Genomic DNA, 18,413 nt, shown 5'->3' with positions numbered 1-18,413 from the left:
GAATGTCCAAAAAGAAAATACTTTACTGAGAGTGAATCAGTTGAGTAAATGGCACAGTTAACACAGTCCTTAGCACCACAGATGATTTCTTATTACAGTTTTTCACTCTATCTGTGCATGGGTCTCTACTAACAGGGCATGGGAAACATTCATCTTCCAGGGCTTAGATAGGTGAAGATCCCAGGTGCGCAAGGTATCCTTGCATGGGCAGGAAAACCCCCTCCAACACTGGTAAAAAGGATAAAATACAGTCTTCACCCAGAGAATCCAAAATCCTCTCTCCCCAGGGGCTGAAGTCTCCAATTAGGAGTCCTCAATAGGTTTCAAATTGGTCTTACTCATAGTTCAGCTCTCACACTCTTGATCCTTCTTATTCTTCTTGCATCTCAAGATCCTTTCAGGAACATTCAGCTCTCGACGTTCCTTCTCAGGTAGGAAGGGGGGCAGTGAAACTCTTCCTCCTGGTTCTTCTAACGAAAAATTATTTTTCCCCAAAAACCGATCAAAACCCCAGACAGTCCTTTCATCAAGTCACCACCATTCCTCTGTCCTCATGGAGGTTGCAGAGGGGCAGGTCTTCCTTATACTGCCCCCCCCTCCCCCAGAATAAGGGCTTCCCCATGCCCTCTCTCCAAGTGACACCCAGGAGTCTCACAAAGCTTACTACCACAAAAATGTCCAAAACCCTAAAACAACCAGAGGTAAGCCCCACCAGCCAGTTAGTAGTGCAGTCTGCTGACCTTGCTCAGGATCCCCAGGCAGGACTTGCCTGGATCCTCTAAGTAGATCCAAAAATCCAACTTAGAAAAACACTCCTGCACTGCCACCTAACTCTGAAACCCAAAAGTACTGCCTCCAAACTCTCAGGAGAGAGCTGCCTGTATTCCCTCACCAGGGGGTCTCCCATCCCAGCTCTCTCAAAGGGAGGGGCTGCTTATGAATGATGCTTCGCCCCAATTACAAACCTATACTATACTAGCTAAATTGAGTTCACCAGGGTCTTAATAGTAATAAGCCCAAAGGGTCATTATACTATGCATCTAAAACTCCCTTCCTGGAGTGACAAGACACCACAGCTAGATCTTCTGCACCGGGTTCTGGCCTGCAGATGCCCTGCTTTCCGAAAAGTGCCGTGGGATGACCTCTCAGTCATCCGCAAAGGAAGAGAGATTTTTGATTGAAAGAAAATGCTTATTGAGACCTCTACAGAGGAAAACTGCAGGCACAGATAAAAACAAAAGATTTGTCATTCTGGGTCAGACCAAAGGTCCAGCAAGCCAGTATATGTTTCCAGCAGTGGCCAATCCAGGTCAGAAGTACCTGGCAGGATCCCAAAAGGCAGATAGATTCCAGGGATAAGCAGTGGATTTCTTAAGCCCACCTTAATAATGGTTTGTAGAATTTTCTTCCAGGAATTTGTCCAAACCATTTTTAAACCCAGCTACACTAACAGCTTTCACCATATCCTCCGGCAATGAATTCCACAGTTTTATCATGCGTTGAGTAAAAAAAAACCATTTTCTCCTATTTGTCTTAAATGTATTATCTAGTCTTTCTCCGTTTTGAAAGAGTAAACAACCAATTTGTGTTTACCTATTCCACTTCACTCATTATTTTATAAACACCCCTCAGCAGTCTCTTCTCCAAGCTGAAGAGCCCTAACCTCATTAGCCTTTTGTTGTGAGCTGGCAGTATTTTTCCGTATTGAGGAGTGACATGGCCTGCCTGGGCCTGGAGGAAAGGACAGCAGTTCATGGGATTAACCTGCGGATTGTCGAATGCCACACCTTTCCTTATAGGGGATTTATTCTGTCCCCTTTATTATTTTGGCCACTCTTCTCCGCATCTTTTCCAATTCTGCTTTATCTTTTTTAAGATGTGGTAACCAGAGCTGCACATGATACTCAAAATGAGGTTGCACCATGGAGCGAAACTTGGGCATTATGATATTCTCTGTTTCATTCACCGTTACTTTCCTTATAATCCCTAGCAGTCTATTTCATTTCTTGGCCGCTGCTGCACACTGAGCAGACGATTTCAACGTATTATCCACAAAGACACATAGATTGTTTCCTGGGTAGTAGCTCCCAATATGGATTCTTGCACTGTGTAGCTATAATTTGGGTTACTCCCTGAGTGCATCACTTTGCACTTGTCCACATTAAATTTCATGTGCCATTTGGATGCCCGGTTACCCAGTCTTGCTTGGTCCTCTTCCAATTTCTCACAATCCTCTTGTGATTTGACAACTGAATAATTTTATATCATTATCAAATTTAATCACCTCACTCAATGTTCTTATCTCTGGGTCATTTATAAATATGTTAAAAAGCAGTGATCCTAGTATAGATTCCAAGGGCACTCTACTATTCACCTTTCTCCACTGAGAAAATTGGCGGTTTAGCCTACTGCCTCTTTTCTATCTTTTTACCAGTTCTCAAACCACAATAGAACATTGTCTCCTTTCCCATGACTTTTTTATTTTCCTTGAGTTTCTCTTGAAATACTTTGTCAAACTCTTTCTGAAAATCCAGATACACTATATCAACTGGCTCACCTTTATCCACATGTTCATTTACGTCTTCAAAAAAATGTAGCAAATTGGTGATGCAAGACTTTGTCCCATTAAGCTATGTTGATTTATATGTTCAGTAATTTTTAGGTTGATATTCAGCCACAAAGCAGCTAATTAAATTAGCCAGATAAGCCGTATGGCTAATTTAGCGGTGATATTCAGCAGCGATATTCAGTGGTGCAGCCGCACCAGCTAACACTGGCCCGCCATGAAAAGTCTCCCGTCCGCCCCCCCCCCCCCCCCCCCCCAAACACCTCTGACTTATTCACCTAAATTCTAGCTGCACAATTTGATGTGCTCCTAGAATTTAGACACATACAGTGCTGAATATCTCCGGTTAGCTATTTAGACAGATATCTTTTCAATTATCTGTCTAAATGGCTTTTGAATATCGATCTCTTTGTTCTTTAGACTAGTTTCAATGAGACTCACTGGTCTATAGTTTCCTGTCACCCCTGGAACCCTTTTTAAAAGATGGTTTTATATTGGCCACCCTCCAATCTTCAGGTACTAAAACTGATTTTAATGATAATTTAAAGATTTCTAATAGTAGGGTCTGCAATTTAATTTTTCAGTTCTTTCAGCACTCTGGGATGTATATCATATGATCCATGTGATTTGCTATTCTTTACTTTGTAAATTTTCCCTGTTACATCTTTAAGTTTCCCTGCGATTTCTTTCATTTCCTCTGAATCACCGTCTTTAAATATCACTTCTGGCATGGGTATCTGCTTTACATCTTCCTAAGTAAAAACTGAAGCAAAGAATCTATTTAATCTCTCTGCTCTGGCCTTGTCCTCCTTTAGTGCCCCTTTTACTGCTCTATTGTCTAATGGTCCAACTGATTCCCTCGCAGGCTTTTTGCTTTGAATGTACTTGAGAAATTCTCTCTTTGCCTTCCTTATCAATGCTTTGCATCTAACTTGCCAATGCTTATGCTGTTTCCTTTATTCTTCAATTGGATCCCTTTTACATTTTTTAAAAGATGTTCTTTTGGCTAGAATAGCACCTTTCACCTGACCTTTCAAACATGCTGGCAGTCTTTGGCCTTCCTTTCCTCTTTTTTAATGAGTAGAATACATTTGATCTGGACTTCCAAGATGGTATTTTTAAACAACATCCATGCCCAATGGAAACTTGATCATTGCAGCTGCTCCTTTCAGTTTTTACATAACCATTTTTCTCATTTTCTCATAATCTCCCTTTTAAAAGTTAAATGCTGTTGAAGTAGATTTCCTTAATGTCCACCCTTCAGTTCTCAAGTCAGATTTGTCAGGTGGCCCTAACACCATTACCTGTTTCACCAAATTATGTGTTCCACTAAGGATTAGGTCTAAAATAGCTCCCTCCCTTGTCGGTTCTTTTTCCAGGTTCTCCATGAAGCAGTCCTTTATTCATCTACAAACTTTACCACTTTAGCATGTCTTGATGTGACATTTACCCAGTCAATACTGGGGTAATTGAAATCACCCATTGTTGCTGTGTTGCTAATTTTGTTAGCTTCCCCAATTTCTGTTAGCATTTCATCCTCTGTCTGTTCATTCTGGCCAGGTGGATAGTAGTGGTACACCCCCACTGTTATTCTATTCCCCTTCTCACATGGAATTTCTATCCATAAAAATTCCACATTGCTAGACGTAAAATGGAGTTACTATGTATTATAGAGCACACATCCATTGTGAAATAAGCAAAAGGTTCAATAGGAATTTATGGGATAATAAAGCAAATACATATTAGCCATTCCATAATAACTCCCTGGATCTGAGTTTTGGACCCCTTCCAAGAGCATTCCAGTGCAGTCAATTGTGACAGGCAGAGTAGAGCTGGATTTCTTAGTAAGGATTGTCAACTAGTGAATGACCTAACTAAAAGGAACATTTAGCAATAATCTGCAGCCTATATTTCTCCTAAGAAATAGTGTTTAGGCAATCTCAGTACTCAGATTTCCATACTGCAGCTTGTTTCCATATAATCTTAACACAGGGTGATGTGACTTTGGATTGAGTACCTTGTCCTCCATTCTGCTCCACCTAAATCTCTTAGCCAGACAAATCCTGATTGATTTGCCATTTTTTTTCAAACTGCCGGGATTGCAGGAGACCATCTCTCTACCTCAGGGAACAGAAGCTTGAGGCTCAGGTCATGAATTCTCAGATCTGTGGTCACTGGAGTAACTGGCTGCTGATCTCTCTGGAGACCCAGACTGGGCTTTCCCTGCTAGAGTTGGCAGGTCTGGAACAGTGGGATATTGTGCTGCTGGTCCAGCAGGCGAGATCTGAGCAGCTTATGGAGACAGAGGAAAAAACAACAATTAGCTCTCAGGCTTCTGCCAGCAGACTTTCCATGGGTTTTCTGCAAGATACTGGCTTATTTTATTTATTACTGTATTCACGTATTTGTTATATTCTGCTGTTTCCTGATATATTTATATATTTATATATATATATTTATAAAACTCAATGCAATAAACATACAAAATTATACAATAAAATCAATAAAATGAGTACAAATGCAATCAAGTCATATAAAATAAAAGCATAGAGAAGCAGTACTGCAAATTCTTTGGGAATAAACATGGTTAGATTTTCTAATGGTTACCAGATACCCAACTTAACTGGCTAAGAGGTAATATTTTTGACCCTGTAATATCTCCCTGCTTCTGTTTCCAACTCTGTCGGAACCAGGGCTGGGATCGGGCCCCCAATAAGCCTTCATTCGCAACGACCCAGGGATTTTGTTTCCTATTTGATATCCCAACTTCTTTAATCCCTTACTCTGAATCATGGGCAATAAATCCAGCCTGTCGCTATTCCCTTCACCCCAGGAGCTGTGAACACTGCTTCTGCTGACCCAGGAAACGGAAAACCTGAGCTGGGAATCCAACCCAGCTCCCTCCATATGGTAGTACACAGCACTGCCACTGAGGCACCAGGCCGGCTCACTGGCTAAGTTATAGCCAGTTAAACTAAGCTAAGTTTCAGCCGCAGACATAGCCTGCTGGCATGGAAAAATGTCTCTAGCTGCATACATCCTCCCTTTACTCCTTGGCAGGCCTTCAGGGCCACCCATTATTTTGCAATGGCTAATTCTAGTCATGGAATGAAACTAGGCACCTAGATTTAGCTACTTGGTGGCATGAAATGGTCATGCTGGGGGATCTCGCCAGCTAACTTCTTAGCCAGTTAGATCCTGCTGAAAATCAGTTCCATTGTTATCACTTTCCCAAGGAGGCTGATTTTGGAAGCAGCACCTGTTTTAAAATTCTGTCCTTCATGTTTTTGATGAGGTGCTAGATTAGTGGGAACCTGACTATTAATGTTAAATTTGATACTTTGCAGTATGTGTATATCTCATCATTAGTAGATTCATGTAAAAATGCCTTTTATAAAAATGTACTGTATGTGGCTAAAACAATTTGCCCTCAGTGCAAATGTGAATCCTGCAGTGTTTTTATTGCACTCAGATATTTGAGGGGTGTGTCTGCATGGTCCATCATGTCAATCATTTCTTCCGTGCTTTGCTGTTATTTCCAGGCTTTGGTAAATGATATCCAGACCATACAGCCCAGTTTGACCAGCGTTAATGAGGTGGGGCAGAAACTGAAGAACGAGGCGGAGCCAGAGTATTCATCTCAGCTGCAAAAAGAAGTCAAGGACCTCAATACCCAGTGGGAGCACATCTGTAAACAGGTGCGTGAGCGCCATATGCAAATACAGACATTCTGCAAGGCAATTTATTTATTTATTTATTTATTTATTTAACAGCTTTTGTATACCGATGCACGTTGGGAACATCTCATCGGTTCACAAAGAACAAATAATTTGATTGCCCTTATAGGAGCTTTTGATCTCCTTCCTTTGTAGAGCAGATTAATAGGCTCCATGTTACCAGGTCCTCAGTGTTCATTGAACCTTTGCTTCCTCAGCTCGCAGATCTTTATCATTTCCTCTCTGTCCCATATGATTAGTCCTGGTGTTGTAAGTGGTAACAGATGAAGGTGCCGGATCACGCCTTCTATGCCATATGTCTGGCTTTCCATACAATAACTTTGGAGGAAAGAGGTGACTTGAGACCCTCTATTTCCAGTAACAGTACTTGTATTGCAATAAACCAGTGTAATCTCTTCTCATGGATGAGACTGTTATCCTAAGGGCACACAAAAGGGCACACCTTTGAGGACTACCTTCTCTGCTGCTTCCCCAACTCTTCTGTCCTCAAGGGGTGGATTATTTTCTGCGAGGGGATGGTTAACCTTCTTGGCCCAGGCAGTAATGTTCTCCCATGTGAATGTGTTACCATAGCTCTTCAAGACAGGTACACTTACAAAGCAGTCTGGTCTCTCTGGATGAGTGTTCAAATTAAAATTTACTGTGATTGATGTCAAAAGAATCACAAGTTGGAAAAAATAAAGTGTCCAATTACATCCAGGGGGCCTTAGATTTATATAAGCCAGAATTTTACTGATCTCTACCTCTGTGGATTTGTCCCTCCAGCCAGGGGCTGGAAATGTGCTTACCCCTCCATGTACGGGGATGATAAATGTCTCAAGTGCGCTGGGATGTCCTAATCATAACTGGATCCCCTTACACAGTACCTGAGGTCCACAAAGAATCCTGCACTCCAACCTGACAGGGCCCTATGTCCCAAGGGTGGAAACTCAGTTGGGGGTCTCCAGATCTTCTTCTCTCCCTCCGACTCCTCCTTAAAAGATAGCTTCTAATCTTCCTGGAGGGAAGGCCAAAAGCTGAAAGCAGTCCTTACAGCCTACAGCTTCCAGCTCTGCGTAAGGAAGGATGACAGAAAACAGCTTCCTTCCCTAGCTGGACAAAAACTCAAATAGAGAAAAACCTTTTCTCTTCCTTAATTAGTCACTGTATCCTCTTTTTGAGCTGGGGGAAGAAGCTCACAGTTCCATCCTGACCAACATGAGCAGGGGATACAGCCTGTCAGGACTGGTACAGGTCAAAACTGAAAAATCCAGAAAAACAGCAAAAATCCTTACATATCTCTCTCTCTTCCTTTCAGTCTATCAGAGGACCTGAAAGGGCAGTGTCTCTCCCTTCTGTGCTAAGCTGGGGGCCTAACTTGGAGAGCACATTGAAATTGCTCCTCCTCTCTCTAAATCAAATCTATACTGCCACATGCTAACTTGGGCTAGCCCCCCCTTGTGCCCAAAAAGGTTCTCCAATCCAGGCATCCTTTGGGGAAGGTGCTGTAAAGACTGATATGCCCCTTTGCTACTGTCTAACCCAGGGCTGAGAACTAGGGCCATCTAGTGGAGACCTCATAGTTTCCACACCGGTATAGAGCAAGGTGAAAGATCTGAGTGGCACATGCAAAGGGTCATGAATGAGATAACCAATCAGGATACTCCTTATTGAACAGGTCATTCCCCTGAGCTGCTGGACTCTAGAGTTCTGTCTCTCAGGTTTATACTCTGACTATGACTGCACTCAAATGACCTCTACGACTATCTGTTTCTCAGTGGAAAATATTCCAAGGTTTAAAAATAGGTAAAAGAACAAAGAACAAATAATTTTGTACAGAAAGCATGAAAAATAACCTACTAATGTTAGATGATTATGATCTTAACAAGATGGGGAATCTTATTTTACAGGCTATAACTGCATGCAAAGAAAATAACTGTAATTTATAGAATAAAATATTTATTTTAGAAAATGTATTGATATATAATATTTAAAAATGAAAGCAAATGTTGCAGCTGGATTCAGGGACAGGGGAAGAAAACGAAGTTAAATTAAAAGATCCAGACTAATCCAGTCCTGTAAACATATAGTCACATGGCCTGTAAATTAATTATCAAATAAACTCCTCATTAATGCTCATAAAACTTTTATTTACATTTTTAATGTTTTTGCCTGGTGATCTGCATTCAGTACTATTGTATTGTATCTTAGTAGTGTTTTTTGTTTATTCCTTACGTTGACAAGATTCCGAGCTTAACATTTCTTTCCCACACTGCGTTTCTGAATAGGAAAATAAGCAATCCAAAGAGGCACGATGTTTCAGCAGTGACCTTGGAAGAATATATAAATTCACTCTCTCCTGAGGACTCAAATTTAATCTACAGATAATACACATGTATGTCTGACCCAGAGCTTCTAAGACAAGGCAGAAATTGCCAAAGGGCAGTCATGTACTGTTTCATACTGGTGATATTTGCCTTGTTGGAACAGAGCAGCCTCTGGAGACGGAGTAGCTTAGCAGTGCGTGGCCTTGAGACTTAAAATGCATACTTTCTGCACACAGCTTATTTTTCTTGTTTTAACCAAGTGGATGTTGTTTCGCTCATACAACATCCGTGTTTTGGGTGGTTTTCGCAGTGATGATAGTTGTTTTTTTCTGTCCAAGTGCAGTGGAATATTTTAGCACATTCGGTGGCTTTGTGCTTCTCCCTTAAAGGCCTTTGCTAAGAAGGAAGCGCTGAAAGGCGGACTGGATAAGACGGTGAGCCTGCGGAAGGATTTGTCAGAAATGCAAGAATGGATAACGCAAGCTGAAAAGGACTACCTGGAGAGGGATTTTGAGTACAAAACACCGGAAGAACTACAAAAGGCAGTTGAGGAGCTGAAGGTGAGGATGCAGTCCTGATTCCGCTTCGCTTCTGAGAGCAGGTGCTGCAAGGAGGGAGGTGCTTTCCTGATGCCAGGCAGAACGTGTTTTGAATCTTAGCTGCTTTATATCTGAAAGCAGCCTGCTCTCACGTAGACTGAAATCTGATCGTGATGTACTGCTCAACTTGACTTTCTTTTTTATTTTGTTTGCATTGTAGGGTTCCTTTTATTCACTGCTAGTTTAATTAACGAACTTCCCAAGAATTCAACTGTTAAATTAAAAAGTTAACTGCCAGATAATTACTTGATAACCCTAAGTGAAGTCCGCTTGATATAGTGAGCAATAAGTTGTAGTTAATGCAGCTTGCTGCTTCAGACTCTGAGTCACAGTTTGATGTGGGCCAGTGGTTTTTTTTGGCTGGAGGCAAATATTGAGTTGTAAGGTCCCAGGCAATCTCCTGGTAATTAACTTGTTGTGGGCAGGAAGAAAATAGCCTTGGGAAGTTTTGGTTTCTGTTGCAGTGCTGTTGGGGCTTGTACTGCCTTAAAATCAATGTAAGGGGCATTTCTGTTTTATCAGTTTATTTAAATCATTAATTGTCTACTTATATCAGACCTGCTGTGCAAAGCAGAGTGCAGTGTATACAAGAATAAAACAAAAATACAAAAGCTAAAGTTAGATGAAAATTGCAAATGCATTTCTGTACATTGGCATGAAAGACTATTGCCTTTTATCAATCTAACCCAGCATGAAAGTCTCACTAAACTCAAGTTGTTTTCAAAATAAGACAATATCATATAACCCATGTAGAGAATAAGCTAGCCCATTCCATAAGGTGGGAGCCCCTATGGAAAATGCCCATTTCCTGGTATCACCTAAGCAACAAAAGAGACCAATAACTATCTTTTTCTTGGAACTATAAGGTTCAAAATGGGATTTTACTGTATAAGTATTTGAAACAGATAAACAGGTCCGTTCAACTTTAAAGCTTAAAACTGATGACTACAATCTTAAATGTTATACGTTGTTGGATGGGATGCAGTAAAGCTGTTGCAGTGAAGGTGTTATATGTTCCCATGGGCAATCTCTCAGAACTAGCTGGGCAGCTAGAAACTTACATTGTAGGGTAAGAAAATCCATCCACCCGAAGGACGGATACTATTTAGTTGGGAGGGAGATGGGTTGGGTTGCACCAGAAGCCAGGACATGTGATGGCTCAAATCTTTTCCTTGACTTGGACTTAGCTCCGAGCTGTTAGAGTCTGATTCACGCAATATGAAGAAAAACCCTATGCAATACAATACACTAGAAAACGGTTTTGTGTTTTACGAAAATGGTTAAAGACTGTGGTAACACCATAAGAAGCAGTCTGTATAGGAGACCGTTTTCAGACCATACTGCATGATGAACGGCATTCAGCCATCTTGGAAGTTGGAGCACATTCCAGTTTAACTTGAAATCTGTATCAAACGTGTTGTAGAGAGAGTTGAATGAGCGCCTTCTCCCAGCTGAGTAAAGTAGATTGAGTCATAGGTGCAGAGATCATGCATGAGGCAAGGTGAAATATAGGCGCTTGTCCGTAATGAACTGTGTAATCTGCCAGTGTACAAAGATTTTCATTTGGTGTGAGGCAGTAGCTAGTGTAGCCTGCAGAAGAGAATATATAGACATACAGTATGTATATACCTTTTTTATGGATAAATGAAGACTTTCAGTTACTAGCAGTAAATTGGGGGGGGGGGGGGTTTATACAGAAAAGCCAGAAGAAATGTGACATATTTGTCCTTTTTTTAAACATGTTGCAAAGGATAATCCATGCTCGGCTTAGATCCCTTGCATTTAAATTCTAAAGGTCTTTCTTTGAGTTCACCAACAGGTAGTGCTGAGGTCCATAGATAGTTCTAGAAAACCTGAAAAGGGTAGTAAGTCTCAGCTTGGGAAACAAAGCGCCTTATTCTTACAGTGCCTTTTATTTTTTTTTTTTGACAGCTAGAAGCTGGTAAATGGTAGCTAAATGTGTTTTGTTTTAATGTAATGTATATATTTTGATCCAAGACATGGTGTAGAAATTGAAATTGATTTATGCATAAGGATAACTGCATTTGCATTCAGGATCTGGCCTAGTGGGTTCATGATTTGTATTCAGAATGAACTTTAGGTAAACCCCAAAAAACAGAAACAAAATGCAGTTTCAGTTGTATTTTCTTTGACATTGATTTGTGTAAAGCTAATTAAATTGAACAAAAGCGTTCTTTAAATCTGTAGTTTATAAAGTGCCAAAAGAGTAGGTTTATCCACAGATATATTGTACATATGTGTGTATATACATACATCATCTACTATGAGAGAAATTTTCAAAAGGATTTTTGAAGGTAAGCAGAGTGCAGAAAAAGGCCCTTTGAAAATTGACCCGGACCCTCAGTAGGGGAAAGGGGCAATGTGAGGCTGGAGCAGGCCCGGAAGTGCAAGCACGGGAATTTTATTTTCTGATCCCAGAGCCAGCTTTGCATTCTTTTAATCCACAAATGTTACACCTGCATAGGATGCGGGGTAGAAGAACTCAGGCAACACCTTGGTCTACGGGGAGTTCTCTTGAAATTTGACCTGCAGACACACGGGCCACTGAAAATTATCCTTCTGGTTACAGTATATGGAAAATTCCATTACATAGTAAATGACAGCAGATAAGGTCCAGTCGGTTCATCTATTCTAGCCAGTTATCCTCTTCTCTGGTTTTCTAACAGTCTGGATAGATGAACATTGAAATTCCCATCCTTAAAGCAACACCAGCTCCCTACCCCCCCCCCCCCCCGCCCCCCAATACAATGTCTTTTACCTAACCTGTCAACCCTGTGCCTACCACTACCCTCTAATCTGTCCCAAGCATGTGTAAATTCTGTGACATTTGCTGGTGTAAGGAACGTTTGGTTTCCTTACCAGAAGGAGTGTAATAATTAGCTGTGGAGGTTCAGAGAAATTTAGTAAAAAGGGAGTTGGATTTTGCTCCCCCATGTGGAGTCTGAGATGGTGTAGCCTTAATCTTTTTCACCACAAGGCACTATTTTAGGTTGTGGGATTTTTTGTTAGATTTCCTGGAAGCAGGAGCTCTCTGCATTCTGTTTGTTAATTTTTGTCACTTAATGGCAAGAGAAGTTAATGGGGTTTTCCCTTGAAGCCAGCTAGACAGACTGACTTATTTGAAGCTGTGTTTACTCTTTTGTCCAAATTTTGAGATTCCCTGTGAGAACCTTAGAAACCCCTTCACAAAGGATTGAGATGTCCTTGTACAAGGTTAGATCAAAGGATAGGGAAGACTCTGGCAGTGTTTTATTACTCCTTCAAGGTGTAGACCTGTCAGTGACCCAATGCAGAGGAATTTCATATATCTATCTGTAAATATCTTCTCATTTTTGTTGCAAAGAAATTTTTTCCACCCTTCCTGTCTCTTGTTTATGTTCCCTATTTTTGAAGTCAAAATCTATTGTTTTTGTCTACTTGGAATGAGTGCCCTTGGTAGCAGGGAGTCAGTTTCCATTCTATTGGGAAGAGGGTAAGAGATTAAGAAAGTTGAGATATCAAATAGGAGAAAAATCCCTGAGTAGTTGCGAATGAAGGCTCACTGGGGTTGGATCCCAGCCTTGGTTCCGATAGAGCTGGAAAAAGAAGCAGGGAGAAACTGCAGGGCCCAAAAATACCCCTTGGCCAGTTAAATTGAGCATTTAGACTTTCATCAAGGAGGAGCCTGAGAAGTGAAGGAGCTGAAGGTGTGTAAGAACTGTGTTTGCTGCAGACTCAAGTGTGCTGCAATTAAGAAGGGAGGGGCCCACTGGTACTGTCATAAAGAGATCTGAAATATTTAAGAAGCCTTCAGGAAAGGTATGAAAACTGGGACTTACATTCTGATAAATTATTGGGACTTTATTCTAACCATTCTACCTTGGAGAGAAGATGTGATAAATTTGGGAGTGGAAGGAAGATTGAGCCATCTTCAATCTGAGTAACTGAAGGATATCACATATTAAAGAAAGTGCTTCCATAGAAATTCTGATATTTTAGTAGAAGAGTGAGGTAACACATTTATTAATCTTTCTTCTGCCTTATTCTTTTATTTATTCATTCATTTTTATTAACTGCTCACTCAAGTTATTTCTGGTCTATGCAGTATACAACAAATTTAAATAAATCAATATGCAACTCAATAAAACAAATAATAAAACACAACAATAATAAATCAACCAAATTAAAACAAAAACTATAAAATACAAGTACTTAAAATTACCTAGACTGTAATTTTTCTGTGACTTAATTTGAAATCTGAATTGAGTGCTGTAAATAGTCTTCAGTCATTTAATCAATTATCAGTAAAGAAGTTGGAAACCACATTGCTTCTCAGTGTGATTTTTGGATGCAAAAGATTGTAATTATTATCAGTGCTGTTTACGGAGAAGAAAAAAGAGCTTGTACTAGGTTTAATGCAAAAGGGCCCTGAAGTTATGCTTCCCCCTTCAGGGCTTCCTGGAACTCAGATGTGTGAAGCTATCCATGGAGAAAGTATGAGCAGATAGGACCCATTATCTCTTTCTGTGTACCCCTGGGTTCAGTCTAAGGGAGCCATCCTTCCCAGGGGTTACACTGGCCTTTCTCTATCATCTCTGCTGTTGGGCATATTCCAGGCCTTGTTCCTATATGTCCCGCACTTAATCCAACATTCAGTGCCCCCCCTTTCCCTCATGTCCTACTATAAAGATTTTCCAATAATCCAACTGCCCCAAAAAGCAATGAAGGCTTTTGTCTGAAAAACCTGGCCATCAGCCATTTGATGTTAGGATTATAAACATTGGTCTCTTTGTACATATTCACCCTAACATTCTTGGAAGCCTAATGTAGCCATTCTGCTGATGGTGGCTGCAACTAATGACCACACTTTGCAGGCTATCTCAGCCTTCTTGGAAATCTCATGCAACAGATGGTAAGATTGTAGCCACAGTTGTCCCATGCAGGTTACCCCAGCCATCTAGGAAACCTAACAGAGCCACACCTCTGATATTAGAGCTGCAAGTGTAGCCTCTATGTATGTTACCTCAGCTTATCCTCAGGGAGGACAATTTTCAAAGCCATTTATGCAAGTATAAAGCTTTCTAACCACATACATTGGTCATCCCTCAATGTGGCTAAAAGTATATACTTAGCGGCATGTAGAGGAGGCATTCCTGAGGCTGTGCTTGGCTCAGGGGAAGAAAATAGCATACAGTTTCCTTTTTAAAATCTACATGTGCTATTTTCAATTTTAAAAAAAATCTACTCACACAAAAAGCAGGTATAAATAGATAGTATGCTTGAACTTCAGCTTTGAAAAGCTTCTGCAAAGTCTCTGGGTAAAAAATCCTTAGAGTCTTTGTCCCAGTGCAGATGGTTTGAAAATTGCTCCTATGTGAGGCGCACACAGGCTTTGGCAAGATGTTGTGCGTGGGAGGCCATGAGCAGCTGTTGTGCAGGAACAAGAAAAGTGTGCCTTGGACCTCAGCGAACCGGGAGAAAAGCTCTGAGAAAGCGCCATTGCAGATTTGCTCCTCTACGGACACTTGGTACACTTTCAAATTTTGACGAGTAGAGTTCTTGGTGCATGAGACACAGTCCAAATTTATTTTGGGCTGAGGAATCATTTTTTAACTCAGACCTTCTGATTTGCAGCAAAAGTTTACTTAAATGGAAGTAAGACTCTCAAGCTACACAGATAAACAAGCAGCATGTCAAAACCCAACAGCTTGTCTTCCCCTCTACACTGTAAAAATGTGAAAACAATTGTTCCACACGACAACAAAATTATTACTACTGCAGTATTTCCTAGAAAAGAAAATGCTCATGCCAGCCAATGAGCTGTCAGCTCCAGGGGACATGATCTAATAGTGAAGATGTGCTGGAAGATTACATCTACCATGGCAAATACCAAAGATTAAAGACAATGGAAGGGAGAGGGGAAACAAATGGCAGCATAGTGAGACAGTCGAACGCCAGCTGCCTCTAAGCTTTCTAAAAACAGACTTTTTTCCTTTGTTATGCCATCAAAGAGGAAGGGGAAGATGAGGGTTTTCCCTCCAGAGCTCTATCCTGGACCCAGTCAGCTGGACCTCTTGCGTTTCCTGTCCCAAGCAGTGGTTCTGGAGGGAACCGAGGAACCCATTGCGAACACTGCAACAGGAGAGTGGATTACGTCACTGGAGGAGGCGTCACTCAGCCCAGACCTTCGTGCGCCCCCGGTGCAAAACGATTACACCAGGGGATCCACTCAGTCGCAGCTGGATAATGCATCTGGAGCACCAGAGTTGGAGGGGACATACCCTGGAGGAGCGTAAAGAGAGGAACCGGGACCTACAAGTGCGAATTTCAGAGTTTGTGGAGAGGAGCCCGGTACATCAGGGGAACCCTTGGTGTTGGAGGAGGAAGAGGTTCTAGGGTCGGCGAAGATATCGAACCGTTGGGTGCTCCGGATGAGTCGGCGTTGGTGCCAATGAGGCCGGTGGCCGAGACTCTTGAGGCTATTTGGGATCTTGTTGCAGGTCATGGCTTTCTTTAACTCGGCAGGAGAAGAAAGTTGATTCCTTAAATTACAACCTTCAAGAGAAAATATTAGGAATTCAGGAACAAGAAACTGTCTTGACAAATAGGTTAATTGAAGTGGAAAAAAAGGTTCAAACTAGTTCTACAGTACATACTGTGATTATAAAAGAACAATTGTCCTCTTCAAGACGTTTGGAAATATTAGAAAATGGTTTGAGACAGTTAAATGTGAGAATTTAAAATTTCCCCAAAATTATGGGAGAAATTCTATATACTACCTTAAAAAGGTTTCTAACAGGAGCTCTGGGTTTTTCTGATCAGAATATTTCCTAGTTTTCTTGAGACTTCCAATATAGATATTATTGAAAGAAAGGTTTTATTAGTTTCATTTATAGCAACCCAAGATGTGAGCAATGTAATGCATAATTATTTCAGAAAATTTCCTGTGATTTTTTTATGATCAGGAAGTTAGGATGTATCCTGACATGGCTCCAATTACCCAATTTAGGAGAAAAGAGAGAATTTGAAAAGAAGTTGGCTGTAGAAGCAAAAACTCACAGTAAAAACTTTTTAAAATATACCCAAAGCAGGAAAGCCTGTGAGGGAGTCATTTGGACCGTTAGATGATCGAGGAGTTAAAGGGGCACTTAGTGAAGATAAGGCCATCGCGGAAAGATTAAATTATTTCTTTGCTTCGGTGTTTACTGAAGAGGATGTTGGGGAGGTACACGTAATGGAGAAGGTTTTCATGGGTAATGATTCAGATGGACTGAATCAAATCACGGTGAACCTAGAAGATGTGGTAGGCTTGATTGACAAACTGAAGAGTAGTAAATCACCTGGACCGGGTGGTATACACCCCAGAGTTCTGAAGGAACTAAAACATGAAATTTCAGACCTATTAGTAAAAATTTGTAACCTATCATTAAAATCATCCTCTGTACCTGAAGACTGGAGGATAGCAAATGTAACCCCAATATTTAAAAAGGGCTCCAGGGGCGATCCAGGAAACTACAGACCGGTTAGCCTGACTTCAGTGCCAGGAAAAATAGTGGAAAGTGTTCTAAACATCAAAATCACAAAACATATAGAAAGACATGGTTTAATGGAACAAAGTCAGCATAGCTTTACCCAGGGCAAGTCTTGCCTCACAAATCTGCTTCACTTTTTTGAAGGAGTTAATAAACATGTGGATAAAGGTGAACCGGTAGATGTAGTATACTTGGATTTTCAGAAGGCGTTTGACAAAGTTCCTCATGAGAGGCTTCTAGGAAAAGTAAAAAGTCATGGGATAGGTGGCGATGTCGTTTCGTGGATTGCAAACTGGCTAAAAGACAGGAAACAGAGAGTAGGATTAAATGGACAATTTTCTCAGTGGAAGGGAGTGGACAGTGGAGTGCCTCAGGGATCTGTATTGGGACCCTTACTTTTCAATATATTTATAAATGATCTGGAAAGAAATACGATGAGTGAGATAATCAAATTTGCAGATGACACAAAATTGTTCAGAGTAGTTAAATCACAAGCAGATTGTGATAATTTGCAGGAAGACCTTGTAAGACTGGAAAATTGGGCATCCAAATGGCAGATTAAATTTAATGTGGATAAGTGCAAGGTGATGCATATAGGGAAAAATAACCCATACTATAATTACACAATGTTGGGTTCCATATTAGGTGCTACAACCCAAGAAAGAGATCTAGGTGTCATAGTGGATAACACATTGAAATCGGTTCAGTGTGCTGCGGCAGTCAAAAAAGCAAACAGAATGTTGGGAATTATTAGAAAGGGAATGATGAATAAAACGGAAAATGTCATAATGCCTCTGTATTGCTCAATAGTGAGACCGCACCTTGAATACTGTGTACAATTCTGGTCGCCACATCTCAAAAAAGATATAATTGCGATGGAGAAGGTACAGAGAAGGGCTACCAAAATGATAAGGGGAATGGAACAGCTCCCCTATGAGGAAAGACTAAAGAGGTTCGGACTTTTCAGCTTGGAGAAGAGATGGCTGAGGGGGGATATGATAGAGATGTTTAAAATTATGAGAGGTCTAGAACGGGTAGATATGAATCGGTTATTTACTCTTTCGGATAGTAGAAAGACTAGGGGGCACTCCATGAAGTTAGCATGGGGCACATTTAAAACTAATCAGAGAAAGTTCTTATTCAACGCACAATTAAACTCTGGAATTTGTTGCCAGAGGATGTGGTTAGTGCAGTTAGTATAGCGTGTTTAAAAAAGGATTGGATAAGTTCTTGGAGGAGAAGTCCATTACCTGCTCTTAAGTTCACTTAGAGAATAGCCACTGCCATTATCAATGGTAACATAGAATAGACTTAGTTTTTGGGTACTTGCCAGGTTCTTATGGCCTGGATTGGCCACTGTTGGAAACAGGATGCTGGGCTTGATGGACCCTTGGTCTGACCCAGTATGGCATTTTCTTATGTTCTTATGTTCTAATTTTTGTCCTATAGACAAAATGTTACCTCTTTGGGGTTCTCTTTCTCACTACGATACCCCTGTAAATGTATTTTAAAGAAGGGGGAGGAAATTTTTGTTTTCTTTCAAACTGACCAGTTACGGCAGTTTATAGAAGCCCATAAACCTGTAGCACCATCTCCCAATCCTTAAGAGGAAGAAGGTATATATATATATATATATGAGTATGCATAGCTCATACCTAAGTTAACTTTCTGAG

General features: G+C 40.8%; 1 protein-coding gene across 1 annotated transcript in view; it reads left to right on the top strand.

The window, feature by feature from the left end:
• The window catches only part of DMD (dystrophin), a 3,148,630-nt gene that overhangs the window by 1,446,341 nt on the left and 1,683,876 nt on the right, over positions 1-18,413 (top strand). Inside the window, exons 25-26 of the mRNA XM_029603105.1 lie at positions 6,109-6,264; positions 8,999-9,169. Of these exons, the coding sequence (XP_029458965.1) occupies positions 6,109-6,264; positions 8,999-9,169 (327 nt within the window). The remainder of the gene's footprint in view (positions 1-6,108; positions 6,265-8,998; positions 9,170-18,413) is intronic.

The sequence above is a fragment of the Rhinatrema bivittatum genome, chromosome 5, assembly GCF_901001135.1.
Source record: "Rhinatrema bivittatum chromosome 5, aRhiBiv1.1, whole genome shotgun sequence".
Lineage (NCBI taxonomy): Eukaryota > Metazoa > Chordata > Amphibia > Gymnophiona > Rhinatrematidae > Rhinatrema > Rhinatrema bivittatum.
The sequence above is the reverse complement of the archived record's forward strand: the minus strand, read 5'-3'. Positions and strand labels throughout refer to the sequence as shown.